Source organism: Budorcas taxicolor, chromosome 10, assembly GCF_023091745.1.
Source record: "Budorcas taxicolor isolate Tak-1 chromosome 10, Takin1.1, whole genome shotgun sequence".
Lineage (NCBI taxonomy): Eukaryota > Metazoa > Chordata > Mammalia > Artiodactyla > Bovidae > Budorcas > Budorcas taxicolor.
The window spans coordinates 35,890,939-35,904,047 of NC_068919.1; the positions used below are offsets into that span (position 1 = coordinate 35,890,939).

The window sequence follows — 13,109 nt, forward strand, 5'->3', positions numbered from 1 at the left end:
CATGGACCATGCCCTTGGTATTGCTGTAATTCACAGATGAAAAAAAAATGAGACTTAGAGGGGCTTAATAACTTGGCCGAGCACAGAATAGCTGTCAGACTGTAAATGGAAGCAACAGTCACTTGATCTTCAACAAGGGTGCCAAGACAATTCAAGAGGGAAAGAATCATCTTTTCACCAAATGATGCTGGGACAATGGATATCCACATGCCAAGAGTCCAAGAGTGAAGTTGGACCCCTATTTCACAATATATACATATATATTCACATATATACAAATTAACTCAAAATCAATCATAGACTCACATGTGAGAGCTAAGACTATAAAACCCTTAAAAGAAAACATGGGAATAAATCTTCATGACCTTGGATTAGGCAATGGTGTTTTAAATATGACACCAAAAGCACCAGTGACAAAGGAAAAATATACATACACTGAAATTCACCAAAACTGAAAATTTCTGTGCTTCAAAGAACACTATTAAGAACGTGAAAGACAATCTTCAGAATAGGAAAAAATATTTAGAAGTCATATATCTGACAAGGGGCTTGTATCTAGAATATACAAAGAAATTTTACAAGTCAACACTAAAAGGCAAATCACCCACTTTAAAATGGGCAAAAGATTTGAATAAATATTTCTCTGAAGAAGATGCACAAATGGCCTGTAAGCCTATGAAAAGATGCTCAACATCACTGGCCATCACTGAAATGCAAATCAAAACCACAAGATACCATATCCTTAAAGAGAAATGAGTCAGAGGGCCAGACAGAAAGAGGATACTTTACCAGGGTGTAGACTTCATGTGTAATTCACAGTTCTCATTCTGGGAAGTGAAAGATGAAATGTTTGTCAGGGATGACAAGTTTAGAGCCAAGAGTTTCCAACCAAAGAAGTGGAGACTCACCACACTGTCCACCCCGACCTGACTCCGGACATACGCGTGTGCATGTGGGCACACACACATGTTCTCTTCTGGATGTGACCCTCTCCACCATCCTGGACCCAGCCTCCACACACTGTCTTTGGCTCTACACCACAGCACAGAAGCCTCCTACCCCACAAGACTCTCTACCCTACCAGGAATCCTCCTCCTCCACGGCCCCCCAGGCTCTCCCCATCTCCTTGTCACGGGAGCTCCAGGCTAAGCTGCTCAGGGGCCCCTTCCCAGACCCCAGGCCCTCACCACGGGCAAGGTCACCGCCTGGCCGTCGGGGAGGCAACGGAGGGACTGGCACACAGGGCCCTTCTGGCCCGCACAGCAGCAAAGCTGGAAGGAGGGCAGGTGTGTGAGGGGGAGGGGCTCCTCCCGCTGCCCACCACTCCCAGTCCCCCACTCCCCCCACCTCTCCCAGTCCCCTACCCCCCACCTCTCCCAGTCCCCTACCCCCCACCTCTCCCAGTCCCCTATACCCCCACCACCACCTCTCCCAGTCCCCTACCCCCCCACCTCTCCCAGTCCCCTATAGCCCCCCCCACCTCTCCCAGTCCCCTACCCCCCACCACCTCTCCCAGTCCCCTACCCCCCACCTCTCCCAGTCCCCTACCCCCCCCACCTCTCCCAGTCCCCTACACCCGCCACCACCTCTCCCAGTCCCCTATACCCCCCCACCACCTCTCACAGTCCCCTATACCCCCAATCACCTCTCCCAGTCCCCTACACCCGCCACTACCTCTCCCAGTCCCCTACCCCCCACCTCTCCCAGTCCCCTACCCCCCCACCTCTCCCAGTCCCCTATACCCCCAATCACCTCTCCCAGTCCCCTACCCCACCCCCACCACCTCTCCCAGTCCCCTATACCCCCCACCACCTCTCCCAGTCCCCTACCCCCCCCACCTCTCCCAGTCCCCTATACCCCCAATCACCTCTCCCAGTCCCCTATATCCCCAATCACCTCTCCCAGTCCCCTATACCCCCAATCACCTCTCCCAGTCCCCTACCCCCCACCTCTCCCAGTCCCCTACCCCCCCCACCTCTCCCAGTCCCCTATATCCCCAATCACCTCTCCCAGTCCCCTATACCCCCCACCACCTCTCCCAGTCCCCTACCCCCCCCACCTCTCCCAGTCCCCTATACCCCCTACCCCCCCCACCTCTCCCAGTCCCCTATACCCCCAATCACCTCTCCCAGTCCCCTATACCCACCACCACCTCTCCCAGTCCCCTATACCCCCCACCACCTCTCCCAGTCCCCTATACCCCCAATCACCTCTCCCAGTCCCCTACCCCACCCCCACCACCTCTCCCAGTCCCCTATACCCCCCACCACCTCTCCCAGTCCCCTACCCCCAGCATACTTCGGCAGCCCCTACCTCACAGATCCACGGGCTCTTGGGCAACTCTACGTGCACCTCAGGCTGGAAGTATTTGGGGTATTGGAAGCAGGCAGGGTTTGAGCAGCAGGACTCCAGGCAGGGTGAGACGCATAGGGTGTGCTCGAAGGACTCCGTCACTGTCACCAGGAGGTCCTTCTCTGGAAGAGAGGATGCGAGGGCTGAGACCCCCAGGAAGCCTCTTGCTTCCCACCTTCACATGGCCCACTAAAAGGCCTAGCTGGAGGCACCCGGGATAGGGGTTTAGAATAACCAGGGCACTGGATAAAATGCCCCAGAGCCTTGTTCTGAAGGGCAGGGCAGGGCCCTGGAACTTGCACTTCAACAGGCTTGTGCATGACATCTGAGATGCTGAGTTCTCTGGACTAATCCTCCTTCTTCTCTGCAAGGTACCCCCAAATCACCCTCCCACTGCACTGGAAGCAGCCCCCTTTCTGCCAGTTTGGGGGTAGAGCCTCTTCCTTCCCCCTCCCTCCGCCTGTGGGGACTCTGGGGCTCTCCTCTTTCCAGGCAGGGCTTGAGTGGGGGGATGGGATGGAGCGCTGAACTGGAGGGTCTCGTAGCTGTGGATCCATTAGGTCCCTGTCAGCTATAAGATGCTAGAACTCTATGAACTGGAGTCTGATTAGAGGAAGTGGTGCATCTAGAGGGGCCCTACCTGCCTTGGGTGCTGACCACCGCGCTAGACCCAGGGAATCCCTGGTCTGACAGGCTGCAGCGCAGATCAGTATGGACAAATAGGCAGTGCTGTGCCCTTGATCCCAGCCCAGGGCGCTGGCCAGGCTGGGAAGCTCTGAGGGTCACCTGGGGGCCTGGAAGAGCAGCCTCCTTTTAGGGCAGTGAGAAGGACAGGGGTTCATGACCCCTGAGGGTAAGAAGATCCCGAGGACTCAGCCAAGCTTTGGGTTCCCCGTCGAGCCGCGGGCGGCCATGGAGAGGCCACGCTGATGCCGACAGAGTCACAAAGCAGCACTGGCCTCCCTCCCACCCGCCAGCAGGCAGAAGCGGTCCAAGGGCTCACTTTTTCTCTTCTTTGGCCTCCTGGATTCTGCACAAACCTCCAGGCAGGACATTTGTCGAGACTGAAACAAAGGAAGGGGGGTCATTTTGAGCCCATGCTGCTTGGGATGCTCTACCAGGCCACACATTCCCAGAGACTGATCTTGCGGGGAGAGAGCTCCTTGAATCCTGAGGCTTTAGCTGCATCGAATTAAAATGGCTGTACCAACAGCCTAATTATGGGAAACTTTTAACTTCTGAACTTCATGCTTTTAGGGATTGGAGTTGGGGAAAATTGGGATGAGACTGATTCTGGGAGGAGGCTATAGACTAGTGGGTGCTTTTATTGAGGGGTTCCTAGGACATGGTTGTGGGAGATGGGGTGATGGCCCACATATTTTCTCCCCAGGAGCAGGAGCCCAGCTGCTGCCCCCACCATGCCCTGGCTCCCTTTGTCTGGCTTCAGTTAGCCTGCCTCCTAGCGGGCTCTGGGGCAAGGGTCCAAGTAGGGCCTGGTTTTCCTTCCCACAGTTCTGTTCTCTGAGAGGAGCAGCCACAGGTGGCCCTAGAGCCACAGGAGACTGGAAGGACAGTTACCACCAGCACGCCATTCGTGATGAGGTTCTCAGGTGGAGAGGGGCTGAAAAACAAAATGAGAACCCCTGGTCAGTCTTGTCATTCTTTTTTTTTTTTTTTAACTTATTTTATTGAAGTATAGCTGAGTCACAACATTGTGTTAATTTCCACTGTATAGCAAAGTAATTCAGTTATACACACACATATGTGTATAGTCTTTTTCACGTCAGTTCAGTTCAGTCGTTCAGTCATGTCCAATTCTTTGCGACCCCATGGACTGCAGCATGCCAGGCTTCCCTGTCCATCACCAACTCCTAGAACTTGCTCAAACTCATGTCCATTGAGTCGGTGATGCCATCCAACCATCTCATCCTGTCATCCCCTTCTCCTCCCACCTTCAATCTTTCATAGCATCAGGGTCTTTTCCAATAAGTCAGTTTTTCACAATAGGTGGCCAAAGGATTGGAGTTTCAGCTTCAGCATCAGTCAGTCCCTCCAGTGAATATTCAGGACTGATTTCTTTGAAGATTGACTGGTTGGATCTCCTTGCAGTCCAAGGGGACTCTCAAGAGTCTTCTCCAACAGCACAATTCAAAGGCATCAATTCTTTGGCACTCAGCTTTCTTTATAGTCCAACTCTCACATCCATACATGACCAATGGAAAAACCATAGCTCTGACTAGATGGACCTTTGTTGGCAAAGTAATGTCGCTGCTTTTTAATATGCTGTCTAGGTTGGTCATAGCTTTTCTTCCAAGAAGCAAGTGTCTTTTAATTTCATGGCTGCAGTCACCATCTGCAGTGATTTTGTAGCCCCCCAAAATAAAGTCTGTCACTGTTTCTACTGTTTCCCCATCTATTTGCAATAAAGTGATGGGACTGGATGCCATGATGTTAGTTTTCTGAATGTTGAGCTTTAAGCCAACTTTTTCACTCTCCTCTTTCACTTTCATCAAAAGGCTTTTTAGTTCCTCTTCACTTTCTGCCATAAGGGAAGTATCATCTGCATATCTGAGGTTATTGATATTTCTCCCAGCAATCTTGATTCCAGCTTGTACTTCCTCCAGCTCAGCATTTCTCATGATGTACTCTGCGTATAAGTTAAATAAGCAGAGTGACAATATACAGCCTTGATGTACTCCTTTCCCAACTTGGTACCAGCCCCTTGTTCCATGTACGGTTCTAACTGTTGCTTCCTGACCGGCATACAGGTTTCTCAGGAGGCAGGTAAGGTGGTCTGTCGTTCCCATCTCTTTCAGAATTTTCCACAGTTGATTGTGATCCACACAGTCAAAGGCTTTGGCATAGTCAATAAAACAGAAATAGATGTTTTTCTGGAACTCTCTTGTTTTCTTGATGATCCAACAGATGTTGGCAATTTGATCTCTGGTTCCTCTGCCTTTTCTAAATCCAGCTTGAACATCTGGAAGTTCTTGGTTTATGTACTGTTGAAGCCTGGTTTCGAGATTTTGAGCAGTACTTTGCCAGTGTGTGAAATAACTACAATTGTGCGGTAGTTTGAGCATTCTTTGGCATTGCTTTTCTTTGAGATGGGAATGAAAACTGACCTTTTCCAGTACCGTGGTCACTGCCGAGTTTTCCAAATTTGCTGACCTATTGAGTGCAGCACTTTCACAGCATCATCTTTTAGGATTTAAATAAGTTCAGCTGGAATTCCATCACCTCCACTAGCTTTGTTCATAGTGATGCTTCCTAAGGCCCACTGGACTTCATATTCCAGGATGTCTGGCTCTAGGTGAGTGATCACACCATCATGGTTATCTGGGTCATAAAGATCTTTTTTGTATAGTTCTTCTGTGTATTCTTGCCACTTCATCTTGATATCTTCTGCTTCTGTTAGGTCCATACCATTTCTGTCCTTTATTGTGCCCATCTTTGCAGGAAATGTTCCCATGGTATCTCTAATTTTCTTAAAGAGATCTCTAGTCTTTCCCATTCTATTGTTTTCCTCTATTTCTTTGCATTGATCACTGAGGAAGGTTTTCTTATCTCTCCTTGCTATTCTTTGAAACTCCGCATTCAGATGGGTTATCTTTCTTTTTCTCCTTTGCCTTTTGCTTCTCTTTTCTCAGGTACTTGTAAGCTTCCTCAGACAACCATTTTGCTTTTTTGCATTTCTTTTTCTTGAGGATCTTGATTCCTGTCTCCTGTACAATGTCATGAACCTCTGTCCATAGTTCATCAGGCACTTTATCTATCAGATCTAGGCCCTTAAATCTATTTCTCACTTCCACTGTATAATCATAAGGGATTTGATTTAGGTCATACCTGAATGGTCTAGTGGTTTTCCGTACTTTTTTCAATTTAAGTCTGAATTTGGCAATAAGAAGTTCATGATCTGAGCGACAGTCAGCTACCAGTCTTGTTTTTGCTGACTGTATAGAGCTTCTCATCTTTGGCTGCAAAGAATATAATCAATCTGATTTCGGTAATGACCATCTGGTGATGTCCATGTGTAGAGTCATTTACTGTGTTGTTGGAAGAGGGTATTTACTATGACCAGTGCGTTCTCTTGGCAAAACTCTGTTAGGCTTTGCCTTGCTTCATTTTGTACTCCAACGCCAAACTTGCCTGTTACTCCAGTTATCTCTTGACTTGCTACTTTTGCATTTTAGTCCCCCATGATGAAAAGGACATCTTTTTTGGGTGTTAGTTCTAGAAAGTCTTGTAGGTCTTCATAGAACTGTTCAATTTCAGCTTCTTCAGTGTTACTGGTTGGGGCATAGACTTGGATTACCGTGATATTGAATGGTTTGCCTTGGAAACAAACAGAGATCATTCTATCGTTTTTGAGATTGCACCCAAGTACTGCATTTCAGACTCTTTTGTTGACTATGAGGCCTACTCCATTTCTTTTAAGTGATTCTTGTCCACAGTAGTAGATATAATAGTCATCTGAATTAAATTCTCCCATTCCAGTCCACTTTAGTTCACTGATTCCTAAAATGCCGATGTTCAGTCTTACCATCTCCTGTTTGACCACTTCCAATTTACCTTGATTCATGGACCTAACATTCCAGATTCCTATGCAATATTGTTCTTTACAGCATCGGACTTGACTTCTATCACCAGTCACATCCACAACTGGGTGTTGTTTTCGCTTTGGCTCCATCTCTTCATTCTTTCTGGAGTGATTTCTCCACTCTTCTCCAGCAGCATATTAGGCACCTGCTGACCTGGGGAGTTCATCTTTCAGTGTCATATCTTTTTACCTTTTCATACTGTTTATGAGGTTCTCAAGGCAAGAATATTGAAGTATGTGTTATTCCTTTTCATATATGTTTCCATTATGATTTATCATAGGATATTTAATTCCCTAAGCTATACAGTAGGACTTTGTTGTTTATCCATTCTATACATACTAGTTTTCATTGACAATTCCCAAATTTCCAATCCAACCCTCCCCCACTCTCCCACCCACCCTTGGCAACCACAAGTCTGTTTTCTAAATCATATCATTCTTGACTGATTTCTCACAGAGGGGGCAAAGAGCCTATATAGAGTCAATAAGGAGATGGCAGAACCTTCTTAGTGCTTGTGAGAAACACTGGCTTAAGAAGCCTTAGGAATTGACAAGGAGAAAACTGGCATACATTTAAAATAAAATATCTAGAAATAAAGATTTATAGGATAGAGGGAGTAGAAGAGTTTCCTTTTTTTCTCGCTTAAAGGATTGCTGTTCTTTATATCCAACCAGATGCAACTGCATGGAGTTATAAGGATAAACAAGTTGCAAGAAAAGGCTGGAGGCCCACCGTCTAGAACAGATGTGAACAGTTCTGGTAGAAAAACGGATCCCTCCTCCCTTCTGTGCTTTAATGTATGCATTAACAAATAGTTCTGACCCAGCCAGAGAGGGGCCTTGTGAGTGTGAAATGTCTGTGTGTTACAAACCTGAGAGAGCCTCTCTGGTTACAGTTAGTCTAGGGAAGTCCACAGTCTCCCTCGTCAACCTAAGCCCAAGAGGATTGTGTCTCCAGGTCAAGCCTTATTCTGATGTAGTTACTCCACTTTCTAATTCACCCAAGGAACACTTTTCCCCCTAAAAGTCCTGTCAAACCCAGAACCAAAGGAGAGGGCTCAGATTTTCTTTAATGCGAAACAAATGAACTTGATTTTAACTTGCCAAATTAAATTTTAATTTTAATTTAAGTTGATTTTAATGAGGCCCTTCAGTCCCAAGACCCCCCTACACATAGGATTCTCTGGTTGGAGCTTGACAAGCCCTCTGTTCTAGTTTCTGCCTCTCATTGTTCCCCTGTTGCTGGGCTGATTGTAAGTCCAGGGGACTCAGTCCTGCCAAGGCTAAGAAGCCAGCCACCCAATCAATCACAAGGCACCCTGCTGTCCCAGGGCAGGCTTGTCCCCTCAGGAAGGGGCCCTCCCTCACTGCCCCTTCCCTTCTTTCCTCTCTCTTCCTCCCCTTCTTCCCATACTTCCAACTCTTGTGACCCAGGTCCATGTGAGTCCACAGCACAGTCATACCCCTAGGAGCCTGGATCTTTTTTTTAGTTGGAAATGATGAGAAATAATCCCACACCTTGGCCCCGAGCTTCCCCCTGACTTGGTTCCAGAGTTGGAGGTGGCTGCAGAGCGGCACGGCAGCCCACCCCAGTGTTCTTGCCTGGAGAATCCCAGGGACGGGGGAGCCTGGTGGGCTGCCGTCTATGGGGTCGCACAGAGTTGGACATGACTGAAGCAACTTAGCAGCAGAGGGGCACAGCCTCTGCTTCAGCCCCGGGTTTGGGGGGAGTTTGTTCTAACACTTCTGGGTCCAAGAGGAAACACCTTAGTCCTGATGTCTTTCTTAGCCTGACCTCAGGAAAGTCCCATCCCCATGGTGGCAGGAAGTCTTCCCAGGAGCCACTCTTAGAAATGCTGGGGATCTGAGATAGATGAATTGGCCAGAGTACTAGATCTTTAAAGTAGCACTGACGTCAGCAGACCTGGATGAGAAGGGGTGGAGCCCAGGCACCTACACTATTTAGGAATTCCCAAGTGATTCCAATGCATTTGAGGGGTGTCAGGGGTGGGAGTGGAAGAGGGGGTACTGCAGAAAGAAAGTGCAATGCCTGTGCGCAGAAGCTGCTTTGGAGTCTGGACCTTAGTGGAAGCCTGGGGGGCTGGGTCCTACTCACCTCTCCTCCAGCAGGAACTCCACTTCCAGCTCCTCCATGCCCTGCAGGGGGAGGAAGAGACTGCAGTTGTGAGCTGTGTCTCCACTTCTCTCCAGACCAGGATTCTTGCCACCCCAGGAGACCCTGCGGACATGTCCGTGTCCGTCCCACTTGGTGGTCCTGCTGTCTTAGAGTGGGGACAGCTGCTCTTGGCTCTTTTTGTCCTCCTTGTCTCTCTCTGTATCCAAGTCTTTTTATCAGGAACATCACTGACCATCCAGAGGAGGTCAGGGTATGAAGTGGACCCTCAGCCCCAGCAGGTAAATCCCTTTGCCCCAGAACATGTGTCGTTCATCTTCTCCCTCCAGCTTCCATCGTTCTCCTGTTTTCCCAACAGGCTCACTGTTTGGAGCAAGGGAGAGCTGAGATGCTGCCCCCGGCAAGCACAACTCTGAAGGCTAGGGGCCCGTGCTTTCATCTTCTGCTTTGCATCTCTTGCTGTGTAACTTCAGGAAGTCATGACCTCGTGGGACCTTAATTTCCTCCATGGAGCATGAGCCAGGTGAGCACAGGGATGCTCGTCCCCTGAGGTGTCCAAGTGCCTGGAACAGTGCCTGCCCTGTGTGTGTGTTTGTGTGTGTGTTAGTCACTTAGTCATGTCCGACCATCTGTGACCCCATGGACTGCAGCCCACCAGGCTCCCCTCTCCCATAGGGCACTCAAATGCTTGCTGGGTGAATCAATAACATCCTGGGCCTTTCCGGCAGATTTGCCCTCGTTTGCCTTGTCTGTCCTCTGTCCCCTGGGGCCATCACAGCAGCAGGGCTCTGAGTGAAGAAAGGGAACCAACATTTACTCCATCTCCATTTAGTACTCTGAACTGGGCTTGTTGTCCTTTTAGTTGCTCAGTCACGTCTGACCCTTTGTGATGCACTGTAGCCTACCAGGCTCCTCAGTCCATGGGATTTTTCAGGCAAGAATACTGGAGTGGGTTGCCATTTCCTTCTCCAGGGGATCTTCCCAACCCAGGGATTAAACCTGTATGTCCTGCATTGACAGGTGGATTCTTTACCACTGAGCCACCTAGCCACTGAACAGTGCTAGGTGCCTTAATTATTTATTCCCGTTTAAGCCTCACAGTGACCCTGTATGGTAGATATTATTATCAGAGGAGACAAGGAAATAGAACTCAGAGGAATTAAATCTACAGGTTGCACAGCTAGCAAGCCAAAACGCTGGGATTTGCACAGCAGCACTATCTTCTCTCCACTTGGCTACAGAGAGAGGATCCCGTACAACAGCATCTTAGGAATAACCAGCTTCCCCTCGCGAGGCAGGAGGCTGAGGGCCAGGGAAGCCACACCCACCTGTGTGTTGAGCGGGAACTTCACATGGGTTTTCTTTCGGAAGCAGAGCTTGGTGAGGTCAAAGAGAACTGTCAAGAGATGGTCATCAGGTGTCACTGTGTCTTCATCACAGACGCTCAGCTCCAGAACATTCTAGGGGAAAAGGGGTGGGTGTGAGTCTGGTCACTGAGGCTGCATCCACCCATTCCCAGGATGAGGGGCCTGACCTCAGTCCTAGTGAGTAGGTGGGTCTGAGGGATGGGGGCGAGCATAGCTCAGGTGTGAAGGACATATGTGGGGACATGAATAAAGGGAAAAGTGAAAGTGTTAGTTGTGTCTGACTCTGCTACCCCATGGACTGTAGCCCACCAGGTTCTTCTATCCATGTGATTTCCCAGGCAAGAATACTGGAGTGGGTTTCCATTCCCTTTTCTAGGGGATCTTCCCGACCCAGGGACCGAACCCAGGTCTCCCGCATTGCAAGCAGATTCTTTACCGTCTGAGCCACCAAGGAAGCCCTGGATTAAGGGAGAAAAGTGTCTATTCCCTTCTTGCAACTCTCTGAGGCCTTCCTGCCCTTCTTCTCTAGTTCTCCTACTGGGGAATTTTGCTCTTTTATAAGCTTGGCAGGGGCCTGTGAAGTGTGAGGTATTTCATTTCACATAGGGGAAGGATGGAAGGACACAGCAAGCAAGACATTTGCCAAGATACAGCACGTATCCAGTGCTGGGACCCAGGAGCCAAAGACAGTTCCTTTGGTACAGAAAACACAGTTCAAGGGCGCCATTACATTTCATACTCCAGGTGGAGAGGTGTGGCAAAGATTACAGAGGCTTTGATTGGGTTGGGGTGAAGTGTTGGAGCTCTATCCTTTGGCTCATCAGCCCCTAAGTGAGGTCTCATGGGTGGTCCCAAAGCAGAAGGTCAAGGGTGGAGCAGCTACCCGATCATCCGGCCGAACTCTGAGACGACTTAGGTGACCAAGATTAGCCTCTGAGGCTTCTTGTTCCAAGGATCCTGGGAGATGTAGGTTGGGGCTGGATTTGCCTCTTTGGTCCCTATCTAGTGGACCTGAGATGGTCCTGGGGCTTCCCAGTGAGTGGATCTGTTGACTTTGTAATTGTTAGATACCAGGTGTGGGACTTCACTGGTGGTCCAGTGGTTAAGACTCAGCGCTCCCAATGCAGGGGGCGTGAGTTCAGTTCGTGGTCAGGGAGCTAAGATACTACATGCCACACGGTGTGGCCAAGAAAGAAACCAGGTGTGTCCCAGAACCAACCCAGCAACCCCAGAGATCTACAGAAAAAACAAGCACAGATTCTGGTTTCAAGATGGCATAGGTCAGACTGAAACTCCCCCTTTCTCACCAAAAATCTTATATATGATAGAAAAGACATTTTTACAACAATAAATACAAACCTCTACTTGAAAACAAACGGATATGTCATGAACTAAAAAAGGAGATGCATTCCTAAAATGTGAAAGTGGTAAGCTAGATGGAGCTGTCAAGCCTCAGATGCCTCAGGACTGGCTCTGATGCCTTCATGATGAAGGTAAATTTATCTGAAGGGCACCCTGGGGCAGCTGTCAAAACTCAGGATGTTCAGGACAGGATTCTCCCACAGGAGATATGAACTCCATGTAGAGTCAGTCACATATATCTGAAGAAGGCCTATACCATGAATCAGCAACTCCACAAATGAAAGAGCACGCATCTAAGGAATTAGAAGTAAATTAGCCACCCGAAAAGGATTTACAGCAGTGAAAGCCCTCTGTTTGGGATTAGACTGGCCTCAGACCTCTAGAGTAGACTGGCTCTTCTCTTTGTATCCTTCCGCTTGGTGTATGTTCTGGAAACACACTCAATCTGGGGGCAGGAGACAGTTCCAGGGACAATTTAGGGAAAAGGACAGAGAAGCAGGAAAGATGGTAGAAGGATAACTATGCCCAGAGGGACAAATATGAGACAGGCAGAAGGAAGGAGTGGGTGAGTGGGAGACATAGGACAAGAAGTGGGTAGAAAGAAGGACAAATAGGCATGAGAAGGACACGTGAACAAAGAGAAGGACAAGCAGGCCAGGAGGGAACAGATCTGCAGGCAGGGCAGGCAGGTGCTGTCCCCGTGTCTCACCTTCACTTGGCTCTGGATCTGGAAGCTGAAGGTTTCATTCCATTCTGGGTTTCGGCAGTTGGAGATGGTCCTAGTCCTCAGCCTCTTTTGACTGGCGGTGGGCAGCCAGAGGCTCACGAAGCAGTCTGTCAGGCTCACTGTCCGAGGAAGACAAGGGTGAGGGGGTGAGGAGCCAACCCAGGTCTGAAGAGGAGAGAGTTTGGAGGCAGAAGCCAGAGTGAGGCCTCGTCTCAGCTTCAGGTCCCCTCTTGACTCACGGCCCTGACTCTCCAGAGACCTTTGTCCCAGAACCCTGATAAGGTCATGGACTTCAGGCTGCAGGTTTCAGAGGGGACGCAGGCCCCCCTGCCTGGTCTTAAGAATGGAGGTGGCCTCTGGCTCTTCTCAGAAGCATCCTGGCTCTTGGTTTGGGACAAGGTATGGCTGTGACTATGCAGCTTTTTTAGCTTCCATGGTGGCTCAGACAGTAAAAAATCTGCTTGCAATGCAGGAGACGTGGGTTCAGTCTCTGGGTCAGGAGGATCCCCTGGAGAAAGAAATAGCCACTCACTCCAGTATTTTGCCTAAAGAATCCCATGGACAGAG

At 49.2% G+C, this 13,109-nt stretch overlaps 1 protein-coding gene across 1 annotated transcript in view; it reads right to left on the reverse strand.

The window, feature by feature from the left end:
• Positions 1 to 13,109, reverse strand: part of PLA2G4E (phospholipase A2 group IVE) — a 40,155-nt gene that overhangs the window by 14,624 nt on the left and 12,422 nt on the right. The window contains exons 3-10 of the mRNA XM_052646414.1: positions 12,525 to 12,661; positions 10,415 to 10,546; positions 9,069 to 9,109; positions 3,931 to 3,973; positions 3,356 to 3,416; positions 2,314 to 2,474; positions 1,188 to 1,271; positions 790 to 827 (exon numbers count right to left, since the gene is read on the reverse strand). Coding sequence (XP_052502374.1) covers positions 790 to 827; positions 1,188 to 1,271; positions 2,314 to 2,474; positions 3,356 to 3,416; positions 3,931 to 3,973; positions 9,069 to 9,109; positions 10,415 to 10,546; positions 12,525 to 12,661 — 697 coding nt within the window. The remainder of the gene's footprint in view (positions 1 to 789; positions 828 to 1,187; positions 1,272 to 2,313; positions 2,475 to 3,355; positions 3,417 to 3,930; positions 3,974 to 9,068; positions 9,110 to 10,414; positions 10,547 to 12,524; positions 12,662 to 13,109) is intronic.